The following is a 26,569-nucleotide window of genomic DNA, read 5'->3' as shown; positions in this document are numbered from 1 at the left end:
AGAAGATGAGATGCTGCTCGTCCAGCTTGCACCAGGCTTCACAGGAACGTAGCTGTAGGCCAAGGGCGACATAAAAACATAAAAAATAGAATCAGGAGGAAGCCATTCGGCCCTTCGAGCCTGCTCTGCCATCCATTATGATCATAGCTGATCATCAAATTCAATACCCTCAGCCCTCCATTCCCCCACACCCCATATCCTTTTATCCCTTTAGCCCCAAGAGCTATATCTATTTCCTTCTTGAAATTACACAACAGTTTGGCCTCAACTACTTTCTGTGACAGTGAATTCCACAGATTCACCACTCTGGGTGAAGAGATTTCTCCTCATCTCTGTCCTAAAACATTTTCCCCTTATCATCAAACTATGACCCCTAGTTCTGGAATCTCCCACCATCAGGAATATTCTTACTGAATCTCCCCTGTCTAATCCTGTTAGAATATTGGAAGTTTTGATGAGATCCCCTCTCACTCTTCGAAACTCCAATGAATATAACCCTCACCAACTTAGTCTTTCCTCACATGACAGTCCCTCCATCCCAGGAATCAGCCTGTAAAACCTTCACTGCACTCCCTCCTTAACAAGAACATCGTTCCACCAAAACTGCACACAGTACTCCAGGTGTGGCCACACCAATGCCCGATAAAATTGCTATAAAACATCTCTATTCCCAAACTCAAATCCTCTCGCTGTGAAGCCCAACATGTGGGTATGAAAGCAAGAAATACATTTTTGTACATTGAAAGGCATTTGACTTTTGCTCCACTAATAACCTTACATTGTCTATTTACTTATCATGAGGCATTATCCAGTTATTTCAGTTGCATAATATGATTTCCTGGTGCTGAATTTAAAAACAAAAACCCTTCATTTTTATTATGTGTCATTCAGCTCACTGAGTGACTGCTATGAAGTGTAAACGTGTTTTCAGAGTGAGTTTTTATGTTCCAAAATATTGCTAAAAGTTGTATTGGTACACCATTGACATCAACATGTAATGGTTTTGAATGTCTAATATTGACATGTTTTTCACTTTGAAGAGGCTAAATGTGTTGAAATGATATACAACAGGGTCTCCAATCGTATTTAATGATTTATATTTGTAATCTTCATAGTTTTACCATGTCTTGCATTGAACTAGATTGTAGTAATTATTTAGTTTATGTTCAAACACTGCCTTTAAAAGAAATAGAGAAAAAAGGTAATGTTGCAATGATTTATGCTGGGATAATTTGGAAAATTAATATGATGTGATTAGCGAATACACAACTGAGAGTAGGAACCATTTCCCATTTCCAATTCCTATTGCGTGGAAGAGGTATCAAGTCCATGTGAGTCATTCACATAAACTACACATAAGGTACAATGCAAAAATTGACCAAATATAATTTGCAAACATCTGTGGCAAATGCCTCAACAGACACTAATTTGTATTGTGACTGGGAAGAACCCATTAACATGATCGTGTCCAGGTGTGAAGACTAGAGGGAATGAAAATGTATTTGTTTTTTTTTAAGTTTGGTCAAGGAGTTCATGATGCATGTCACAGAATTGTTCATTGATCGCTAACTCATATGAAGGTCAAAACATGCACGATAGAGGGTATTAGATCAATTATGCACATTTCTTTTTTGCTAGTTTTCTCCCGTGCTTTCTCCCGTGCTATAATTTTGAAGGCATTGTTTATTGTTTGCAAAGGTATTTGTTGACAGTGCCCCAGCGACCATTATTACATGTGCGCCTTGGAAATATGTATTGACAAGCTATTCAATTTGCTGAAAGTTACACATTTGAGTATCAATCCTCTTGTGGAATTACACATGCACTTGTCCCTACATGCACTCTCCCTCTCTCTCTTTCTCTCTCTCCCCTCTCACTTTTTTATGGTGCACATACAGGCACATTTATACTTCTAGCAGATATAGCACATTGTAATTAAAAGAGAAAATTTGGTTGGTTCTTTCTTATTTTCTATCTCGGGTTTTGCAACCACCATAGAGTTGAGATCAACTAAACTCAATACAGACCAGGAAGATGCATTTCAAGCTGTCATCCGGCGCCTTTACAGCAGCCCAGATTTTGCAGTCAGGAGCGAGGCGACAACACTCCCCGCTGACTTTGAAGAAAACAACCCACACAGATCTAGTGATCTCTGTGTCATGGGTTTCCATGTGCATGACATCAGTTTTGAATGTGGCAGACAGTCAAGAGAATTTCCAGGCAACAGTAACAGTGATGTCATCAATCAGCGTAAACAGCCAATTACACTGATGTATTCTCACAGACCGGAAACAAAAGTTGAATTTTTCACGTTCAATTTAAATTTTACATAGAGTGAAATAAACGACTGGGATTTGCACATGGAACTAAGGTAGAACTTAAAATATCAGAAACTTAAAAATATTTTTATTACAATGGCGAAATTTAATATTCCAAAAATATAAATTTAGCTTTTCATGGTCAGTGATGCTGTGAATTTAGTTATGAACTTCTGAACTCAATCGATCAGTTGCAACGTTTTTTAGGTTTTTACAGGAAAGCTTACAACAAAAAATGAAACAGTCCAATCGATATCCTTAAATGGGCAGTACATACCCAATTAAGGGCCTATTCCCACCACCGTTCTGATAGACCTGCAGCACCAGCAGTAACCACTAGTCCTGCTTGTCTCTGCCAGTGTGCAGAGCTGCAGTACTCAAATTGTCCAGCAACCCCATGAGGCAAACCTCCCTCCCATGAAGTGGAAGGAATTCCTGCCTCTTAGTAATTAAAGGACCATCGCCCAAAAAATGAAAGCAAGGTGAGGCAGGCTTTCCCCAGAGATCTATACTTGCGTTTGGAGGCTGTCCTCAGCATAACATTGTGCTGAAAGGTTTTTGAATTTCTTCCTGCCTTTGAACAGTCAGATAATAAAGCAAAATATCAGACATCTAAAAGGCAATTTAATTTTCACAGCCTGAAGCTCCAATAAAAAAAGATACAAAAGAAGATGTCAGGTTGCTTAGGAAGTTTTCTATTTGTGAAGGAGGGTGACCACTGAAATTGTGCCCATTATTTCCATTTTTTTACACCATGCAAAAACAAGTTGTACCATTAAACTAAGGGAATCTGTCCAGAATTGTTACCTAGTTCGTGGAATAAAGCAGCTTAACATTTCTTTTGCCATTCTTGGGGCCTCGGCATCGCTGGCATTTATTTCTCTCCCCAGTAGCCCTAAGTTTCATATGGGTTGCTATCTTGCTAGGCCATTTGGAGTTGGTGGGACAGAAGGCACAATCAGCCAGACAGGATAAGGATGATAGGTTTCCTTCTCTAAAGGACATTTTTAACCCAGTTGGGTTTTTAGTAGTTTGATGGTCACTAGCTTTTAATTCCAAAATTCTCATATTAGAATGGTGGGATTCGAACTATGGTTCACCACGCCTCTGAATTACTCGTAACGTAACCACTCTATCAACCCTCTCTCTTAAAAAAGGAAAAAGAAAGACTTGCATTTATATAGTGCTTTTCACTTTGATGCACTTTGTGAAAAGTAGAACAGCTTTTTCAGCCATCTTTGCCACATTTGTTCCACTTCACCTAGATCTGGTAACTAAATTGAAAGAGAATATGGCATCATCATAAAGGAAGAATGGATAAGAATCTCTTACGTTGGTACCACATTCTGAAGTTTACTGACAGTATTTAACTTTGTTATCTGTGTTGAAAATGAAACAATTTATCAGCCCACAATGATTTATTCGATGTTTGTTTTTTATGTGAGTAACTAGCCACACTTGAGAAAGATTTTTGCTAATGGTATGTCAGGGTCATTGAAAATGAACAATAAAGGCTGAAACTATAATTGTTTTGACTCCCCGTCCCCAAATAATTATGACAATAACAACTATTTATCCCCTGCGGAAGCCTTATAAATTATAGCCAGGCTGAAATGATGGAATTGATTTGTGTACACGTATTAATATCTAAGAACAAAAGTGATTAAAAAAAAAAAAAAAAAAAAAAAATGTTTTCGCAACACAGCAAATGAATTGCATTTGAAGTGCAGACACTAACTGGAGAGAATAATAGTGACTAATTTGCACTCACGGCAAGGTCCCAGAAACAATGAAATAAATAACCAATGATTTCCTTTTTAGCAATGTTGAGGGATAACCACTGGCCAGGAAAAAAAAAGCCTTGTTGGCTTCTAAGAGTCCCATAGGATCTTCTAAATAGAATCATAGAATTTACAATGCAGAAGAGGCCATTCGGCCCATTGAGTCTGCACCGGCCCTTGGATGATCAGCCTACCTAAGCCCACACCCCCACCCTACCCCCGTAACCCAGTAACCCTACCCAACCATACCTTTTTGGACACTAAGGGCAATTTAGCGTGGCCAATTCACCTAGCCTGCATATTTTTGGACTGTGGGAGGAAACCGGAGCACCCGGAAGGAACCCACGCAGACACGGGGCAAAAAGGGCAAACTCCGGACAGGCAGTGACCCAAGTGGGGAATCGAATCTAGGACCCGGAAGCTGGAAAGCAAGTGTGCTAACCACTGTGGTACCATGCCCCCCCAAACAGATGGGGTTTTTGGTTAAGGCCCCATCTGAAATACGATACTTATTTCCAACCGTATAATCTTCCCTCTGCCTGAAGTCTCCATTTAAATTATGCGCTAAAGTCTTTTGAGGAGTACTTATATATTGGAATCTTTATATTCACCATTACATTCCTACAGTCTTTTTTAAAAGTTACAGATTTTGTTCTTATTTTTGTATTTCCATTTTATATCCTGATTTCCAAAGCTACAAAGGAAGGAAACAGCCCAAGAAAAATGTGTCTATCTGAAATTCATATAATCACACAGCACAGAATGAAGCTATTCAGACCATCTTCGAAAGAGCTATCCAATTTGTCCCATTTCCACAATAATAAATAAAAACAAAATACTGCGAATGCTGGAAATCTGAAATAAAAACAAAGTGCTGGAAAATGTCAGCAGCATCTTTGGAGCGAGAAACAGAGTTAAGGTTTTGAGTCATATGGCACTTTATTATTATTACTTTATCAGAGTTACAAAGCCAGAGCTCAAGTGTGGACAGGGGCAAACCCCTAATCTAGCTCCTTGCCTGCTCCAAAAACCAATTCAAATTGAATCCGATTCATGGTCCCCACAAGAGAGACATACCAGATCCAGGCATTTCACCTGAACTCACGCTCATCTTAGCCAAAAGGCCGATTGCCACAGAGAACACCTCTAGCAATCAGAGTCCACTTGTCAACCAATCAGTACTCTCATCAAATGGAGTATATAGTTCTTGTTTCCTTTGACATTAGTATACTTGGAATTGAGCAGTTAGTGCAAGATGAAAAGCTGCAACAAAATGGTTTTTTTTAGCAATACTCGAGTTCTGGACTCTTTACCAGTATTAGTAAGAAGGTTGTATTGGAGAAATTAATGGGATTGAAGGTTGATCAATCCCTTGGACTTGATAGCCTACATCCCAGAGCATTGAAAGAGGTAGCTATGAAGATAGTGAATGCATTGGTGATCATCTGCTAAAATTCTCCAAATTCCTGCTGATTGGAAGGTAGAAAATATCACCCCACTATTTAAGGGAGGAAGAGAGATTAAAAAAAACAGCCAACTATGGACCTGCTATCCTTACACCAATATTAGGGAAAATGTTTGAATCTATTCTGAGGGATGTGATAAATGGACACTTGGATAATAATGATCAGATTGGTGTCATGTGAGAGTACCTTTAAGAAATGGGTGTTTATCAAATAGCTGTAGTGGATGTACCTTTAAGAAATGGGTGTTTGTCAAATAGCTGCAGTGATGTCAGAGAGTAGGTGGAGCTGGGCTTTCTGTCTGTTTTTACTTTCGCTTTCAACAAAAGCTGGTGTGTGTCTGTGGATTTTAGTTTCATTTTGAGAGCTGGATAGCTGCAGGCAAAGCAAGATCTGTATAAGGATCTCTCTCTACAATCTAAAGACTGTCTCCAGATCGTTTGAGGATTTAAAAGTGCGAACTGCTCTCATTAGAGAATTTAAACCTGATGTCTGTGTTGAAGAGGGTATTTGTCTAATGGATGTTGCAAGGAAAGATTAAGGGTTACTTATAGAGTACTGTATTCTTTGGGGGGAGTATTTTAGTTTTAGTGTTTTAGTTGATAGTTGCTAAAATGTTTACTATGTATGTTTAAAAATGTTAATTGGATCCATAGAATAAACATTGTTTTTTGTTTAAAAAACTTTTAGTTCTCTGTTGCATCACATCTGTAAAGTGGGCCCTTGTGCTCCCCATAACCAAAATCTATTTAAAGTTATGGGTCAGTTGAACTCCATGATACACATTGGGGTTCTCTAAACGCTGGCCCGTAATACTGGCATATTCAACATAGATTTATGAATGTGAAATCATGTTAGACAAACCTGTTGGAGCTTTTTAAAAGATGTTATCAACCAAATTGATAAAGGAGAGTTGGAACTTGGATTTTCAGCAGGCTGTCGATAAAGTCTTCCCCAGTTTGCAAAATTAAAGCACGTGGCATAGAGGTAATAAATTGGCATGAATTAAGGATTGGTTAACAGGCAGAAAACAGAGTAGGAATAAACTGGTCATTCTTACATTGGCAGGCTCTGTTTAGTGGGGTACCAGCTGTTTACAAAATACATCAGTGATTAGGGTGTGGGGACCAAATGTAATATTCCCAAGTTTGCAGATGACACAAGGCTAGGTGGGAATGTGTGTTGTGAGGAAGATGTAATATGGCTGCAAGGGGACCAAATGTAATATTCCCAAGTTTGAAGATGACACAAAGCTAGGTGGGAATGCGTGTTGTGAGGAAGATGCAATGTGGCTGCAAGGGGATTTGGACAGACTTAGTGAGTGGGCAAGAACATGACAGATGGAATAGCATGTGAAAAAAATGTGAGGTTATCCACTTTGGTAGGAGCAGTAGGGTATTTCTTAAATTTTAAGAAATTAGGAAGTGTAGACTTGCAAATGGTGTCCTCGTCAATAAGTCACTGACAGATCACAAAGGCGCAGCAAGCAATTAGGAAGGCTAGTGTTAATCCTAATTGCAAGGGGATTTGAGAACAAGATTAGTGAATTACGTGCTTCAGTAACCAAGTATAGAACTTAGACCGCACCTAGAGCGCTACAGTTTTGGTCCCCATAACTTGGATATTGTTGCCAGTGAATGATTGTTACGAAAGTTCACCAGATTTTTTTCCTGGGATTGCAGGGCTCTCCATCGAAGAGAAATTGAGGAAATGGCCCTGTATTCTCTAGAATTTTAAAGAATGAGGGGTGATCTAATTGAAACTGAAAAATACTTAAAGGAATAGACATGGTAGATGCAGGTAAAATGTTTCTCTTGGTTGGGGAGTCTAGAACCGGAGGCACAATTATAAAATAAAGGGGAAACCATTTAGGACCAAGATGAGGAGATCTTCCTCACTCAGGGGTGAGAATTTGTACAATTCTCTGTCCTAGAGGACTGTGTTCAGCTCAGTCATAGAGTGTGTTTAAAGCAGAGATTGGCAGATTTCTAATATCAATGACACATGAGGATAATGTTGGAAAAAGACATTTAAGGTGATGATCAGCCATGATCATATTTAATGGCAGAGCAAGTTCGATGGGCTGAATGGGCAAATCCTCCTATGTTCCTATGACCCTTCTTTGGCTGTCCCACCCATGTCCTTTCCCCGTGGCCTGAAAATCTTCCCGTACGTATTTATTCAAACCCCTTTGAAATTTACTTTGGAATGCACTTCCACCTCCCTTTCAGGCACTGTATTTCAGATCATTATATCTCACCGAGTAAAAGAATTTCTACTCGGTTCGCTTCTCGCTCACTAATCACCAAAAATTTGTGTTCTCCAGTATTTGAACCTGTGGCACTAGAAATAGTTAATCCTTAATTACTCAAAACCCTGGATGCTTTTCAACAACTCTATTGAATTTTCTCTCAACCTTCTGTACAAAGAAAAATAACCCACTAATCTAATTTCTCCACTTTTAAAGTCCCCGGTACCACTCTAATACATTGCTCTGCATCTTCTCTAAGGCCTTGACATATTTCCTAAAATGTAGCACCATGGAACATGGAACATTCCACTGGATCCTAATGAGTGATTAGGTTTAACGTAACTTCCTTGTCTTTATATTCTCTGCCCTGTTTACAAAGCCAAGGATCCTGCAGTAAAATGAAAGCAAAATACTGAGGATGCTGGAAATCTGAAATAAAAACAGAAAATGCTGGAAAAACTCAGCACCTGTGAAGAGATAAACAGAGTTAACCTTTTGTGATGCTTCTTCAGAACTGCTGGCTTTTTGACCGCTGTTCTCAACTTGTCATGCCACCTTCAACGATTTCTGTACGTACATACCCTAGACCTGTCCATTCCTGCAACAATTTTGAAATTGTGTCATTTAGCTTATATTACCTCTCCTCATTCTTCCTATCAAACCGTATCACTTCACGCTTTTCTGCATTAAATTTCATCTGCCATTGACACCATCTTCTGATGGAGACATTGCAGCATCATTACTGGAAGATGGGTGTAATCACAGCCTGACAAGGCCACATAGGCAGTTTCAAAATAGGGAATGCATAATGAAAAACAAATTACAAGAACTGAATGTACCTTTATAATATTATCAACAATTTGCATCTCAAATAAGGTCTTTAGCATACAACATTCTAAGGTGCTTCACAGGATTGCAATTGGCAAGAAAAATTGTCACAGGAAATACTGCTCTGATTGACAAAGGGTCAATCGTATTACTGAAACCAAGACTCTTGCACTCTAAATCGTTTTTTCCTGAAACTTCAAAACCCTGCTTACTATATTGTCATGAAAAATTAAGTATTTTTATAGCAGATACGCACAATAAGCTCCTCCAAACAGCATTGTCATGCCAAACAGCATTGTAATGAGGGCATCCGTCAGACCCTGCCGATGGCATATGGCACTCTGTATTCAACATCATCTGTTGCCGTTGTAGAGGCCAATTAGCGAGTGCCAGTTGCAGAATTATTGATTTGAGGTTGACAATGTTTTTACCTTCCGATGGGTGCAGTTTTCCGCCACCTGGTTATTTATTTTGTCCTCTGCTTTTTCCATGTCCTCCCTGACTGCTCGTCTCCAGGCACTCTGGTCAGCAATGTAATAATGACTGGATAATCTTCCTTTTAAAGTGATGTTGATTGAGGGATAAATATGAGCCAAGACATTGAGGATAACTCTCCTCTCTTTGAAATAATGCATAAGATCTTTTGCATCCAGCTTAGATAGCAGACAGGGTCTCAGTGTAACTTCTCATCCCAAAGATGGCACCCTCAATTGTGCATCACTCCCCCAGCACTGTCGTGTCAGCCTGGATTTTTGTGTTCATGTTTTTTGGAGTGGGACTTGAACGTGCAACTTTCTATTTCCGAGGCAATAATATGACCAACTCTTTGGCCGACACTAATGCAAGTATTTTATTTTTAACAAAATATTGTGCCTTTCTGGATAGAGAATACCATTTAGGATAAAACAAGATACTGGAAATACTCAGCAGGTGAGGCACCATCAGTTGAGAGAAAAGCAGAGTTTTCTGTTCTCTCCCCACAGATCTGAATATTTTCAACATTTTCTGTTTTAATTCAGATTTCTGGCATCTGCAAAATATTTCTTTTGCATACCATTTAGGATTTTGCCAGGCACTTTACATTCTTAATTTAGATAAGAGTGAAGCATTTTCCACTATTGTTGCTCACTGCACACTAAGCACCTTAGTGTCACATCTAGCAAGAGATGGTGGACATGTCTGAAGATACAACTACTAATTTCCACCAGTACGATTAGTCCTGTTCAACCACAACCCCACCCTATCAGAGCATTCAGTTTTATAATAATTAATTTAAAACAAATTCTCCTAACTGTCACAGGCTTTCAGAGTTTGCCTTTGAGTGATGTGACACACTCTGCCAAACATTTTTTGTGGACCATGGGCTAAAACTGTTAGTATTTGTTTCAGGTGGGACCTTTTTGCAAGAGAGATCACAAACTCTTATCCCATCAATCTGAACTGAATTTGAATCCTGCTTCTATAATGAATTCACATAGTGTTCTAATCTGCCTATATCAGTACCATTGGTGCCCTTTAATATTGTGTGTGTCACTTTTAAAAATGACAGAAAAACATTTTAGAAACAGATGTTTGAACTTTTTTGTATCGGTATTCATTTTAAAATGAATGTTGATTTCAGTTGGGAATTTTTCAGCTAGGATGTAGCAGTTAATTGCAGTACTTTGTAAAAGAACGGCCCTATGGGATCTAGTGGTCATGTATGCTATTTTCTGCAATGCAATTCACCTCAACGTAATTATTAACTGATAAGCTGTGTCAAAGGGATTGAAGTTTTGATTGATTCATGAATTGGATCAATTTCTATAATTTGATATAACTAAATTACATTTAACTATGTTATGAGACAATGTTTCAAAGCAGAAAACTTTGAAATGTTTAGCTTTTACAATATTTCAAAATATTTTTCTGTGAATTTGATAAATGATGTATTCATATTAGCTGGGACACCAACATCTGTTTCACTCATAGTTAATTTTTTTTTTATCACTGCCTTGCGATCATAAATTGTCACAGTTCCATATACGATTCCAAATAACTTGATGGATAACTATTGTTAAAAAGTACTGTAAACCATGAAGCACCATCATGGTATTACATATTTTGCACCAATTTGAATTTTGTGTGTCAGAAGTAGTCTTAATAAAACGACTGTGTTATTTACAGTGAATCCAATTCCATCAAACCTCAAGTCTGAAGCCAAGAAGGCTGCAAAAATATTGAAAGAGTTTACTGAAATAAGTTCAAGAAATGGACCTGATGTAATCATACCAGGTTAGTAAAATATTTGTTTGATGCTCTGTTAACTGATCAGTGTATTTGAATACTTACCTGTATTCATTCGGAAACTAAAACATTAAGGTGCCCAGGGCTGGGTACTGAATATTCAAGGGTATTTGTGCCATGTTGAAAGTTATAAAAAGAAAGTAAAAGAATGTGGGTAGCTCTGTCAATAAAGAGTGTTATTAGTACAGTAGTGAGAAATGGGGCGGGATTCTCCCCTATTTGGCGGGGCGGGGGGTCCCGGCGGGACGGAGTGGCATGAACCACTCCGGCATTGGGCCGCCCCAAAGATGTGGAATCCTCCGCACCTTCAGGGGCTAGGCCCGCCTTGGAGTGGTTTGCGCCCCGCAAGCCGGCGGGAAAGCGGCTTTGCGCTACGCCAACCGGCGCTGAAAGTCCTCCACTGGCCGGCGCGAATTGGCGCATGTGCGGGAGCGCCATCCCCGCGCATGCACAGAGGGCTTCGCTTCTGCACCGGGAATGGCAGACCGGTACAGCCTCCGATGCGGAAGGATAGAGTGCTCCCACGGCACAGGCGGATCTGTGAGTCCCGATCGCGGGCCAGGCCACCGTGGGGGCACCACCCGGGGCCAGATCCCCCCACGCCGCCCCAGAAACCTCGGAGGCCGCCCACGCTGCCAGGTCCCGCCGGTAAGGGATCTACTCCAATTTACGCCGGCGGGACTGGCAAAAGACGGGCGGGACTTCAGCCCATCGCAGGCCGGAGAATTCGAGCAGCCCCTGGGCCCATTGAGTTGCGTCGGACCCCGCCATTCTCCGAGGCGGGCGGCGCGGCTCACGCCGGGCCGATTTGTGGGGGCCCGGAGAATTTGGAGGACGGCGGGGGCGGGATTCACGCCCACCCCCGGCGATTCTCCGACCCGGCGGGGGGTTGGAGAATCCCGTCCATGATCTTTATTCAGTAGCCAAAATATAGAATCACTTTCAGTGGAGATGAAAAAGAGCAAGGGAAATAAGTCATTGACGAGAGTGGTCTATAGGCCCCCCCCCCCCCAACAGTAACTACATTTTAGGACCAAGTATAAATCAATAAATAATGGGTGCTTGTAAGAAAGGTACTGCAATAATCATGAGCAATTTTAATCTTCAGATAGACTGGGCAAATCAAATTGGTAAAGGTAGTCTTGAGGATGCTTGTGTAAGAGTGTATTCAGCAGAGTTTGTTAGAAGAGTGTGTTGTGGAACTGACCAAGGATATTTTAGACCTGGTAATGTGTAATGAGAAAGGATTAATTAATGATCTTAAAGGATCCTCTTGAGAAAATTGATCACACCATGATGGAATTTCTCATTTAATTTGAAGGGGAGAAACCTGCGTCTGAAACTATTGTCTTAAATAAAGGCAATTACAAATGTCTGAAGAGAGTTGGCTAAAATGTACTGTCAAATAGGTTAAAAAAGAAGATTGTGGATATGCATTTTGTAGGTTTTGAGGTATAATATCGTTCTAATTAACCACTCGAGTCCAGATTCTTAATTTCTAACACTCTAGGCCTCAGTTGTGTTTGACCTACAAGGTACGAATAACCAGTATTTATGAATCGAGTAGAATTAATTAAGCAAGATTTCATATATACTTGACACGAATGAGTCGCGAATGGTGCTGAACATTGTGCATTCATCTGCAAACATCCCCACTTCTGATCTTATGATGGAAGACAGGTCATTGATGAAGCAGCTGAAGATGGTTGGGACTAGAACACTACCCTGAGGAACTCCAGCAGTGATGTCCTGGAGTTACTAACTGTGCCAACAACAATTACGATTTCCCAACTTTTAGCCCCAGATTCATTATTGCTCCTCTTTTATTCTGGAAATAGTCCAACTTAACCTCTTCCATTGGCTTAGGATGCAAGTCATCTCACATCATCCCACCTCTTTAACTAGTTACATATAGACTGAAGCCAAGCATTCATCCCTTGTTTCCTTAGATCGGTCAGGAGTTTGCATTCCATTGCAAACACTTAATACATTTCCTTCAGATACAGAGCAATCACATCTTGTTGTCAACGATTAACCCTTCATAAATATCAAAACCATTAAGTGCAAATATTAAAAACACATCCTGTCATAATATCAGAAAATAAATGTTTCCTTTTGGTACAGATCAATTAAAGCAATGTACGGTTTGCTGAAACTTAAGTTTTCATTCTAAGAACAAATTACTTTTAGAGATTTCTACAAACAGAATTACTGAATACAGATTCAACTTAAGCTGTAAACCAATAAAATGTTGTTTCTCATAAACAACACCAGCCAAGTATCCCAGCTGCCTTGACTGTCCATTTTCTTACGAACAGAAATTCAAACTAACCCATTGAAAAGGTGGTTCAGGAATAAAATCCATAGATCTTCTAGACCAACATTAAACCTTAAAAATTAGTAGCATTATCAAAATCTTACAATTGGCAGACATTTAATGAGATACTTTGTAACACTTTGACGCTGTGAGAAGGATCAACTATCCATGGTTTACTGAGGAAGTTAAGGATGGGATCAAATTGAAAGAAAAGGTATGCATTGCTGCAGAGATTAGTGTTGGGGCAGAAGGTGGGGAAATATTTAGAAGCCAACAAAGTATGACTAAAAACATAATAAAGAGGGAGAAATTGGAATGTGAGAACAAACTAACAAGATATATACATAACAGAAAGTAAGCTTCTAGAATTATATAAAAAGGAGTGCAGCCAAAGTAAATGTTAATCCTTATGATAATTAATAATGGGAAACAAGGAAATGGTAGAACCTTTGAATAAGTATTTTACATTTGTCGTTATGGAAAAAACACGAAAAGCATCCCAAAAATACTCGAAAATTAAGGGGAAAAAGGGAGGAAGGTAACTTGAATCAATTGCGATCACTGTAGAAAATGTATTAGGTAAAGTAATGGAACTAAAGGCTGACAAGTCCAGTGGATGTGATGGCTTACATCCTAGGATCTTAAAAGTGGTGAGTGCACAGATAGTGGATGCTTTGGATCTAATCTTCCAAATTTCTTTATATTCTGATAAGATCGCAGCAGATTGGCAAACCCAAAAGGCAGAAAGCAGGAAATTATAGACCACTTAGCTGAACATGTCTCGTTCAGAAAATGCTGGAATCCATTGTCAAGAAAGTAATAGCAGGAAATTTAGAAAATTATAATACAATCAAGCAGAGTGAGTATGCTTTTATGATGGAGATATAAGGTACAATCTTCCCTAAATTGCACAGTGTTGCATCAGATGAGAAAAACTGGTGTTTAGAAGAATGAGAGGTGTGTTTATTGAAACATAGAAGATTCTGTGGGGACTTGCCAGGGTATATGCCTGAGAGAATGTTTTGTTAGTAGAGGAATTGTCATGTGAGAGTACCTTTAAGAAATGGATGTTTAAGAAATGTACCTTTAAGAAATGGGTGTTTATCAGTGATGTCAGAGTGTGGGTGGATCTGGGCTGTCTGTCAGCTTTTTACTTTCGTTTTAGGCTGTTTGCTGCAGGGTGTGTTTTAGTTTCGTTTTCGGAGCTGGATAGCTGCAGTCACAGCCAGAAGGGGTATTAGTCTCTCTCTCTGTAATCTAAAGACTGTAAATTGATCCTTTAGTGAGTTAAAACTAATAACTGCTCTCAGCAGTGACTTTAACCTGGTGTGCTTCTTTTTAAAGGTTTTTTTAAAAAAAAGTCTTATGGATGTTAAAAGGACAGCTTAAGGATTACTTAGTGTTGTATTCTTTGGGGGTTGTATTTGAATTAATGGTTGCTAAGATGTTCACTGTATGTTTTTAAAAGGTTACCTTGAGTCCATAGAATAAACATTGTTTTGCTTTAAAAAATACTTTTCCATTTCTGCTGTACCATACCTGTAGAGTGGGCCGTGTGCTCCCCATACCACAATCTATTAAAAGTTGTGGGTCAGGTGAACTCCATGATACACTTTGGGGTTCTCTAAACCCTGGCCCATAACAGAATCTAGAACTAGGGGATACAGTTTCAGCATAAGGGGTCTCCCATTTAAAAATAAATAAATTTAGAGTACCCAATTATTTTGTTTTTCAATTATGGGGCAATTTAGTGTGACCAATCCACCTAACCTGCACATCTTTGGGTTGTGGGGTGAAACCCACGCAGACACAGGGAGAAGATGTCAATTTCACACAGACTGTGACTTGGCGCCGGGATCGAACACGGTGCCTCAGCGCCCTGGGCAGTAGTGCTAACCACTGCACCACAGTTCCGCCCATGAGGGGGGGGCTCCCATTTCATCGGGCGATGAAAAGGAATATCGTCCAAGGGTTGTAAATATTTGAAATTCTTTACCTTAGAGATCAGTGGATGGTAGATCATTGAATATATTCAAGATTGTGTTTGGCAGACTTTTAATCTACAAGGGAATTAAATGTAATGTAGGACAGGCAGAAAAGTGAAATTGAGGCCACAATCTTATGATCCATGATATTCTTGAATGGTGGAGCAAACACGAGAGGCCTCATGGCTTTTCCTGCTGTTATTTTTTATGTTCTTATATACCCAAGTCAGGAAGCATGCTTGTCATGGAGATCATATAGGATTTCCCCCCAAAACATTTATTTCCTCCCATATGTAAATTCATGACTGCTGTCAGCGCCAGAGCTACTGACGCTTATCAGGAACATACCCTTGGCAGGCTCAAATATTATCACGTAGCTGGATTCTACCAAGTCCAAAGTGGTGTTGATACCACCTATACTCTATTAAAGACCCCAACGGCATATGCCTTGAATTTCATCAGTAGGATAGATTTTTTGCAACAACAACTTGTATCCATATATTACCTTTAACATTATAAAATGTCCCCTGTCACTTATTGAATGAATAAATAAGCAGCTTGTTAGTGATGCTCATTCTGGTTTGCTAACTTACGAGTGTGCTGTTGTGTCATCGTTCTGTATGAGATTGTGATTCTTTTGTTCTCTGTCTGTAAAAGACACTTACATTTTTCGTCAAAGTAATGTGTCAGGGCAGTTGCTTGGAGACCAAGGCTACCCGCCTCAACCATGGCTGATGAAATCATCCCATCGTCAGAGGACAGATGGTGACAGCAGGTTTAGTTAAGTCCTGCATGTTACACACAGCAGTAATGAACAGATCTTAGGAACTCTGAAGTCTCATTTTCACTGTCTAGACAGCTCGAGACCAGCAAGCTGGATGCAGCATAATTTTGCATTTATGAAGGGATTGGATCTTACACTTGCAGAAGTTGAGGGAAAGAAGATGGAGTCCAACAGCATCCTGATGAACACTTAAGATACCCGGGTGAGCGAGGCGATGCAGCACCACACAAGATTGGGTAGAAACACATACACTGCTTACAGAAGAAAGGAGATGCTCTATCTTCAGAAACTATAATGTCATAGAATCCCTACAGTGCAGAAGGCCATTCGGCCCATCAAATCTGCATAAAACCTCTTTGAAAGGGAACCCCACCCAACCTTCGGACACTAGTGGCAATTTAGCATAGCCAATCCACCTAACCTGCACATCTGTGTGACTGGGAGGAAACCGGAGCCCCGGAGCATGACATATGTTGAGCCCTTACACTGTTATTTCAGTCAGAAATACTTCACATATTTTTCATGGTAAGGACATTCAAAACCATAATCAATCAAATTAAAAATGAACTGAACGTCTCCATTTAAAATAATTCCCAACACATCAATTTGCCAAAGAATTCCACATTTACTAATCGGCTTAATTTTGTTATTTTGCTATTACTTATGATTGTTGCTGGGCTGCACCAGTGCCTCATTGCGCCGAGGACCTGGGTTCGATCCCGGCCCTGGGTCACTGTCTGTGTGGAGTCTGCACCTTCTCCCGGTGTGTGCGTGGATTTCCTCCGAGTGCTCCGGTTTCCTCCCACAGTCCAAAGATGTGCAGGTTAGGTGGATTGGCCATTCTAAATTCCCCTTAGTGTCCAAAATGGCTAGGTGGGTTACCGGGATAAAGGGTGGAGGCGTGGGGCTTACGTTGGGTGCTCCTTCCAAGGGCTGGTGCAGACTCGATGGGCCGAATGGCCTCCTTCTGCACTGTAAATTCTATGATTCTATGATTTTGCCAATGGAACCTTTTGAGGAACGAAAGTATCACTGATGAATGAAAATGAAAATCGCTTATTGTCACAAGTAGGCTTCAATGAAGTTACTGTGAAAAGCCCCTAGTCGCCACATTCCGGCGCCTGTTCGGGGAGGCTGTTACGGGAATTGAACCGTGCTGCTGGCCTGCCTTGGTTTGCTTTCAAAGCCAGTGATTTAGCCCTGTGCTAAACAGCCCCTAAATGAAGTTACTGTGAAAAGCCCCTAGTCGCCACATTCCAGCGCCTGTTCGGGGAGGCTGGTACGGGAATTGAACCATGCTGCTGGCCTGCCTTGGTCTGCTTTCAAAGCCAGCGAATTAGCCCTGTGCTAAACAGCCCCTAATGCTGATGTCCTTAAGCTGGTTTTAATGTTGGCAAGCTTGGGCATCCATTATCTATTGGACCAAGGCCAGAAAGTCATTCCAGTGTTGTCATTCAGGAGGACTGGCGTGATCTGCATAACCTTGTTATTTATAATGAGAAACAGCCAACACAGGTGCCCATTCTTTAAAGCCGTTTGATGCTAGGCTTGGAGTGAGTTGGGCCAGTGATCTCCATGAGACCAAATGGAATAGTTTGAATTAAAGCCCTGGTGCTATTGCAAAAAATTAGACTAAGTGTGTCGTATCTGTCATTCCAGAAACAATAAGTACTCTTAGATGCTGCGGAAATTGCTTCAACTACCGTGATATCCAATGAGTTTTGAATATCGGACATGCTTCTTGCATTGTGTTGCCAAATACAGGTTTTGGAATTCCTCCAACTTATCCAGCACCTGAGAGGAGACTCTCAACACACAGGATTTATGCTTATGAATCATGATTTGTTTGAAGAATGGTTTCTTGAGAACTTGGTCCCCGGGCTCCTCTGCTGAGGCTAGTCACTGCTGCTTTTCCCCTTGCGCTGTCTCCTGCCACTGGGATGGAAGGTTGATTCCTCCTTATCCGTTCCACGTTCCCACTGCTTACTGATCTTGTTTGTTTCTTCATTGATGGTGTAGAGATGGGTCATAATAATATAATAATCTGTATTGTCACAAGTAGGCTTACATTGCAATGAAGTTACTGTGCAAAGCCCCTAGTCGACACAGCCCGGCGCCTGTTTGGTTACATGAAGGGAGAATTCAGAATGTCCAATTCACCTAACAGCACGTCTTTAGGGACTTGTGTGAGAAAACCGGAGCATTGCATATTACATTGTGATCTGCATGGGTATCCAGATTTTCATACACTTTGGACATTGTGGATTGCTGTTTTTGTGGTGGTTAAAGGGCACCTTATTCTCTGTTTACTGCTGCACCATCCTTTTCGGAGGCATTCTTTCCTGAGTGACAAGCTCTGGGGGTGGGGGTGGTTTAATTGCCTGGTAGCCACAATATGCAGGTGATGTCACTCAGCCTCCTTGCCTGAAAATAAGACTGGTTGACAGGCTTGTGTTGTCTGTGCCCTTCAGACAATTTGACTAGTTACTTTAAAACTCTTTTATCCATGTGCCCTTACTCATGAGACAAAAGAGTGAAATCGTAGTTCAGCCGATTTTACTACTAAATCTTATGATCCAAATTCTATTCACACAACAAACTCTAAATCCTTAAACTAACTTATTAACACTATAGTCGAACTGCGATTCAGATGCTACTCATGCAGTTGAACTTTGTCAGGCTACTCTGCTGTGTACGGCTCTTTCCTGAGCTCGACTGATTCCGATGACCTTGGGCGGGATTCTGCGGGAATCGGCGGGGCGGGCAACTGCGGCGCCGAGGAGTGGCGTGAACCACTCCGGCGTCGGGCAGCCCCAAAGGTGCGGAATCCGGCGGGGAAGGGGCTTGCCGCAACGCCAACCGGCGCAGAAGGGCCTCCGCCGGCCAGTGCGAGTTGGCGCATGCACGGGAGCGCCAGCGTGTGCTGGCATCAACCCAGCACATGTGCAGGGGGGGTTCATCTCCGCGTCGGCCATCGTAGAGGCCACAGCGGCCGACGCGGAAGAATAGAGTGCCCCAACGGCACAGGCCCACCAATGGATCAGTGGGCCCCGATCGCGGGCCAGGCCACCGTGGGGGCACCTCCCGGGGCCAGATCCCCCGCACCCCGGAGGTCGCCCGCGCAGCCAGGTCCCGCTGGCAAATACCTGGTGTAATATACGCCGACGGGACTGGCTGTCAACGGGCGGCCACTCGGCCCAACGCGGGCTGGGGGGGGCAACTGCCATCGGCCGCCAACCGACGCGGCCCGATTCCCGCCCCCGCCAAATCCCCAGCGCCAGAGAATTCGGCAGCTGGCGGGGTCGGGATTCACGCCGCCCCCCGGCGATTCTCCAACCCGGCGGGGGGTCGGAGAATCCCGCCCCTTGTTTCTGAACTCAGGGCCTTCTTTGCGACATGCTCTCTCCTGTCATTGCCGTGTCTTCTCTTCGCAGGGTGGAATTTTCACTCTGAATGGAGTCTTCACTGGGGGTGGCTTCCAGGTGTCTTTTCTGCACCTTTCTGAAAAGTTCTCTGCCTTCCACCCAATGAGGTTACTGGAAGCGGGCTGCAGCACCCAATGGGATTGCTAATCCCATATATCTAAGACACCAAGAGCCCCTCAGGGGTCCATTCTCATGAGTACGGAGTGCATGTAGCCCTTCCTATATATGGTATTAAGGGGCCGTTTAGTCTGATTGATACTGGACCTAAGGTGCTTGTGAGTCTGGCCGATACTAGCCAATACCCAAAATACTGATCTTATTTGGCCAAGGTCTATGATGTCCGGTCCCAACTTGTCCTAGGACAAGTTCAGACTTGCCCTTGTTCACCTCGAATCAGTGACTATTTTATTAGGCCTGTCTGAATTACCATCAGGCCTGGTGGTTCAAGCTGTGGCTGCTGTTGAATTTAGATTGTCCAATTCAGCCTAGATTTTGGGCTGCTGGCCATTTTGTTACACTTGGCTCCCAGTTAAGTGGAGAATGCTGAAGAGAAGCCGCAGCAGGCCGGGGGCAGAGAGAGCTAGAGGTCATTGTGGGGTTGGGGGTACGAGATCTGAGGGCCAAGAGGTACAAAGGTGGGAAATCCTGAGTGTGAAGTAGGATTGGATGCTTGAGAAGACCGGGATAGGAAATCCGAGAGATTGAAGGCGGAGGATGGGGTGGGTTTCAGACAAGTACACCAATCCAGCTGATAATTGGAAATGCCTCCTGGATCTAGAAGTCTTTACCTTCCTGGGACTACTGGAGTTCCCCAGGCCAAGGAAACCTGGCGATCCACAGTTAAATTGAAATTGTGGATAAAAATGAGGCACACAGCCTCTTTTAGAATACTATAAATTGCCAACCTGCTTTTGGAAGTGGGCTGATTTCTCACTGTCCTGTCTGGCCTTAGTTAAAATCAGAAGTGGGCAGGTTGGTGTTCGGATTCAGATTTTCAACACTTCAAAGACCCACCCTACCTAAACCTATGTAAAATTTAATCTTTGAGCTGAAGGGTGAGGGGTTAAAAATTGAATGGGGCACATCACGAGACACCTCACACCAGAAAATTCTGGGCCATTGTGACGCCGTATGGTTACTCTATGTCAATGGTAGGTCAAAAATAAAAGAGTGTTTATGTACATGCTCTCTGTATTTGCTCTGAAAATATGGACATTTATACTGGCAGAAACCTGGGGCGTCATTCTCCGCCGGCGGGAGTCTCCGTTTTGCCGGCGCCCGGGGGTTTCCCGACGGCGTGGGGCTGCCCCACAATGGGAAACCCCATTGACCGGCCGGAGTTACGGAGACTCCCGCCGGCCGGTCGGGGCAGAAATGTGGCGGGGCGGGTAGGAGAATTTCGCCCCTGTTATGTTACGGTAATAAAAGATATGGGGCTCGATTCTCCGAGCCCCTGCCGTGTCGCGAATTCTCCGCCACCGGATATTCGGCGGGGGCGGGAATCGCGCCGCGCCGGTCAGCGGGAATCCGCCGGCGATTCTCCGGTCCGCGATGGGCTGAAGTCCCGCCGCTGTCAACCCACGCCAGCTGCCGTGGATTGAACCACCTTTGGGACGGCGGGACACGGCGGCGTGGGCGGGCTCCGGGGTCCTGGGGGGGGCGCGCGGGGCGATCTGGCCCCGGGGGGTGCCCCCACGGTGGCCTGGCCCGCGATCGGGGTCCACCGATCCGCGGGCGGGCCTGTGCCGTGGGGGCACTCTTTTCCTTCCGCCTTCTCCATGGTCTCCACTATGGCGGAGGCGGATGAGACCCCCTCCACTGCACATGCGCGGGGATGCCGTGAGCGGCCGCTGACGCTCCCGCGCATGCGCCGCCCGGCAAAGTCATTTCCGCGCCGGCTGGCGGGGCACCAAAGGCCTTTCCCGCCAGCTCGCGGGGCGGAAATCAGTCCGGCGCGGGCCTAGCCCCTCAAGGTGAGGGCTCGGCCCCTCAAGATGTGGAGAATTCCGCACCTTTGGGGCGGCGCGATGCCGGACTGATTCGCGCCGTTTTTGGCGCCGGTCGGCGGACATCGTGCCGATTACGGAGAATCCCGCCCATGGAATGAGCATGTTTTATGTTGCAGTTACAATTAAATTGTTTTGAATATCTGAGACAACCATTGAATAATGTATAATCATATCAGTAATACAGATTGAATATTAGACCAGTCTGTTAATATTTTCTTCCTTTAGATAATTAATCTCAATTCGACTAATTATATTAATCGAGCATATGAGACAGCCCATGCAATCCATCCATTCTTGATTATTTCAACTATTGAAAAGATGAAGATCAGTTTACGTTCAGTTCTTGTTTATATCAGCCCTCAGGGTTGCTGAATTCTACATTCAAAAATTGTAGTGAACTCACCCTCACCCTTCTTTGCGACATGCTCTCTCCTGTTGTCGCCGTGTCTTCTCTTCGCTGGGTGGAGTTTTCACTCTGGATGGAGTCTTCACTGGGGATGGCTTCCAGGTGTCTTATACTCTCTCCCTTCTCTCTTTTGCACCTGTATGATATTGCATTTACCTGACCACTAACTGGAACTAACTCTGCGTTGTTCATTTTGAGAGTGTGGTGGGGGTAGGATCAATTGAGGCTTTCAAAAGGGAATTGGATCACTATCAGAAAAAGAAATAAAATGCAGGGCTACAGGGAAAAGACAGGGGCATGGCATTAGGTGAATTGCTCTTTCAGAGGGTCAACACATGCTCAATGGACTGAATGGCCTCCTTATGTGCTATAACCATTGTATGATGCTATTTAACAATGGGGCTTTGTGAAGCTGGTTTTGAAATTTGACTGAATGTTTTAGCACAGCATTAAATTGCTTCTATTAACTGAAGAAAGTTCACTATTGTAGTTGTTTGGAAGTAATTCCTGTGTTTCTTTGTCCCCGTGTCCTGTCAGGAAATTTTAAACATTTTGTTCGTATAGGGAAGGGTTGAGAGACAAGGCTGGATTACCCCATACTGTTCAAAATGAAGGGTTTTGAGAGGAAACTCCGGTCCATGAAAAGTATTTAAAAAAAGTCTAGAACATAGTCGAGAACATAAGCAAGTTCATAATTTTTGTTCTGCCTCACCAAAGTTTGCATGGCCAAAATAGTTTGTTTGGGAATTATGTATGAAATGGTGAACTTTCAGGCGAATGGAGCTTTTTTTGTTGGTGATTTGTTCAGCAATTGTCCCTAATCCTTTGAAGGTAGGAGTGTTTACAGGATGAATTTTAGAGTTATTTACGAAGTATATTGATCAACATTTTCTTTTAAAGAGTGACATGAATTCACACTTGATTTTCTGTTAACTTTAAAGCTCACGTGATAGCTAAAGCACAAGGACTTGCTATCCTCTCAGTGATTAAGGCTGGATTTTTAGTAACTGCTCGCGGAGGCAGTGGAATTGTGTTGGGCCGCCTGCCAGATGGAAGTAAGAGTATTCATTACTTGATTTTTAAAAACATATATTATTTTTGACAGCCTTTCAATTAAAAAAAATAAAAGGGAAAATTATTCCCGGAGAAAGATAAAAATGTTGACTGCAATATCGATTTGGGAAGTACATCCCTGTTTTTAAACATTCAGAACAAAACTTAATACTATGCCAATCATAGAAATGTGATCTAAGGAATAGAGAGTATGATTTTCTGGGTGTGGTGCCTAAGGGAAAGAACATTGCAATGTAGGCTATTCTTTTATCATCACCTTCCTAATGTTGATATAAACTGGTGGTCCCAACAAGTGAGAGCTGGAGCATTAGTCTGGCAGCTTTCTACCTTGTTTGTTAAGCTTTGCCTTCTATAGTGACTGCAGTATAAATGCAGTATCGTTGCTCTTATCTGAGAGTATTGTGCAGATTTGGCACAGGATTGGCTACTGTGATTAAACCTATTCCTGGAGATTTCATCACATGACTTATCCCCACCCTCCAATCATTAGTCGGCCAACACATTATCCTTGTGACCTTCCCATACCAATTAGAATGCAAAAAGACTCATTATCCAATTGGATGGTGCTTGACAGCATCCACCACCAGCCCCCCCCTCCCCCCCCCTCCAAATTTTCAGTATTTTTATAATAAAAGCAAAATACTGCAGATGCCGAAGATCAGAAATTTTAAAAAATAGTGGCGGAGAACCTCAGCAGGTATGGCAGCACTGCAGAGAGAGAAAAAGAGTGCATGTTGTGAGTCCTTTATGACTCTTCTTCAGAACTCTGTTTTTAATATTTTTATAACTGGTAAAGAGAAATGTTCAAAGGAAATGACAAAAAAACTTTTTAATGTTGATATGATTTTTCACCAGCGTTTCACACAACCATGTCCTGGAAATTGGTCTTCAATTCCTGGAGGCCCCAGGCCTAATCTTGGAAGGCTTGCATCCAAATTTGGCAGTTATTGGTGGGACAGTTACCTGTCCAATATTAAACTGCCAATATTATTGCAATGCGAGACCGATATTTTATTTCACACTTTTACATTCAGTCTCTTCATTTTTTTTACACATCTGGGGGGAAATTCCCCCGAAACGGCGCGATGTCCGCCGACTGGCGCCCAAAACGGCGCCAATCAGACGGGCATCGCGCCGCCCCAAAGGTGAGGAATGCTCCGTGGATCGGTGGGCCCCGATCGCGGGCCAGGCCACCGTGGGGGCACCCCCCGGGGCCAGATCGCCCCGCGCCCCCCCCCAGGACCCCGGAGCCCGCCCGTGCCGCCTTGTCCCGCCGGTAAATAGGTGCTTTAATTTACGCCAGCGGGACAGGCAATTTATCGGCGGGACTTCGGCCCATCCGGGCCGGAGAATCGAGCAGGGGGGCCCGCCAACCGGCGCGGCACGATTCCCGCCCCTGCCGAATCTCCGGTGCCGGAGACTTCGGCAACCGGCGGGGGCGGGATTCACGCCAGCCCCCGGCGATTCTCCGACCCAGCGGGGGAGTCGGAGAATGACGCCCCTGAATTCAAATACATTTATGCAAGTACAAAGCATCCTTTTTTAAAAATAAAATGTTAATTAGTTAGAAATGCTACCTGTCTTCCAAAGTCTCATTCCAATTTGAACAAAAGACATTAACCATAACTATCCCTCACCATCGAGAAGTGGTACATTTAATATAAACACCAAGTGTCAAAGGTGACCAAAGGCCTATATAGCAGCTAGTATTAAACATCTGAAACACTCCTCACATGTTAATAGGGAGCAAGATTATTTCCCTGCTGTTGGTTTGTATGGACTTTTCTATTGTTATTTGTACAAGGTTTCAGCACTTCAAGGAAAATGTTGCTTATGCGCAGTTTTAGCATTGATCTGGCTGCTCTAGAACCTTGTTTAGCTGCAAACCCGGAAGCTGACTCAAGCAATTTGTTTCAGGTTTGAAAATGAATAAAGGAAAATTAGCAAGATCTTCTGGCTGTTCATGCTGGCAGGATCTTCCAGTCCCGCCGACGGCACACCCCGCCACAGGTTTCCCGGCGGCGTGGGGTGGATTCAATGGGAAATCCCATTGATGGTGGCGGGACAAGAAGATCCCACCGCCGGCTAACGGCGGGCCACCTTCCGCCGCCGAGAAACACGCCACGGGAATTCCAGAGAATCTCGCCATATATTTTGTTTGAGTCCAAACAGTCATTCTATTGCTTTATTCATGATTAAAATATTTTAAATTCATTCAGGATGGTCTGCTCCCTCGGCAATAGGCATTGCTGGTCTTGGTGGGGGTTTTGAGATTGGAATTGAGGTAGGTTGCTTTTTTTTTTGTCAACTTTCACATAAAGATTCTACCTGCAACAGGTAGAGATGTGGGTGTTTTTTTCTGTTAAAGTGAAACCAGACGCTATATAACAAACTTTTCTCCATGTGTTTCCCTTCACGAAATTGCAGTACAATGAAACATAATTCATACAACAACTTTAAAACTAATCCAGCTATAACTGATGTCCAAATTTTACGCTTCTGCTTACAGAGGTGCAAACAAAGATTCACATTTCAGTGTCCTTCACAATTCTGTAATTTCTATACCCTGATTGGTATATTACGGAATGTCCAATTTAATGTCACTAATTTGTTTCAATTTTAAGCTCTCTCTGCTAGAAGCAAGTGAGTGCATGTAAGTCTGACGTTTATTTGAGTGTTGCTTGGTACCTTAAGCAAGTGAAGCGTGTCAGAATTTGAGCCAGCTTTAAAAGTATATGATCCTCTCCAACATAAAATGAAATGCTTGAAGCTCCATAAATCACATTCACTTATCTGAAATTCAGATTTTGCCATAAATTTTTAAATGTGTCTTGTCTTTGTCTTTGTTTGAATTCCTTTTCAGTAATGGGCCCATAAGGGCAGCAGAACACTGCAGCGAACTTGTAAACATTCTAACATTTGAAAACTGACTACTTGCCTTAATAGCTTCGTGTTTTCATTTGGTTTTCACCAAATTTGGTAAAGGAACTTATCTTCATTCTTATTTCCTTTTGTTATTAGGTGACCTGGACACTTCCTGGCTGTGTTTACATATTCATAAATACAGACTCGTTAGCTGTATAAGATAAAGAGCAGTCAGTTTTCATCAATCTTCAGACACTCTATTTGTTTTAAATGAGTAAGCATTGGGGAAGCATTTATCCTTGTATGACTCAGTTTAACCCTTTAAAGAGGCCCAAATTACACTGTTTAAAAACTCCAAATCTAGGACTACTGTACAATCTCATTTTAAAACTGACACCAATATATTCAACAAATAAGCTGTAAAACATGTTTTCTGTTTGCATCCATGGCTCTGCTACTTTATATGCCCTTTTTAATGTTTTTTTCTGTACTTCGAATAGTTCATTGATTTCCATGGTTATATTATGAACCGTTTTCAGAGCTGGTGGTCCTGATGAGCTTTACGGATCTTATTTTAGTTGAATATTTGTGCTCTTGAATAAAATAAATAGAATCTTATCCCAATGATTTAGAAAGTAATACATTTTACATTGTAGAATAATACTGGAAACTGGATATTATTATTTTTTGGTTTTCACTCTGGCTTTTTACAGAATCCATTTTCTTTTCTAAGGATTCAAATGTATTCCTCTAAACCAGGGCTTTCCAAACTGCAGG

General features: G+C 42.4%; 1 protein-coding gene across 4 annotated transcripts in view; it reads left to right on the top strand.

Moving 5' to 3' along the window:
- The window catches only part of sh3yl1 (SH3 and SYLF domain containing 1), a 239,990-nt gene that overhangs the window by 38,828 nt on the left and 174,593 nt on the right, over positions 1-26,569 (top strand). For all 4 annotated transcript variants that reach the window (XM_072498654.1, XM_072498653.1, XM_072498656.1 and 1 more), the window contains 3 exons: positions 10,808-10,915; positions 22,795-22,908; positions 25,147-25,211. In XM_072498654.1, the coding sequence (XP_072354755.1) occupies positions 10,808-10,915; positions 22,795-22,908; positions 25,147-25,211 (287 nt within the window). The remainder of the gene's footprint in view (positions 1-10,807; positions 10,916-22,794; positions 22,909-25,146; positions 25,212-26,569) is intronic.

Source organism: Scyliorhinus torazame, chromosome 4, assembly GCF_047496885.1.
Source record: "Scyliorhinus torazame isolate Kashiwa2021f chromosome 4, sScyTor2.1, whole genome shotgun sequence".
Classification (NCBI taxonomy): Eukaryota; Metazoa; Chordata; class Chondrichthyes; order Carcharhiniformes; family Scyliorhinidae; genus Scyliorhinus; species Scyliorhinus torazame.
This window is presented reverse-complemented; position numbering and strand designations above follow the sequence as displayed.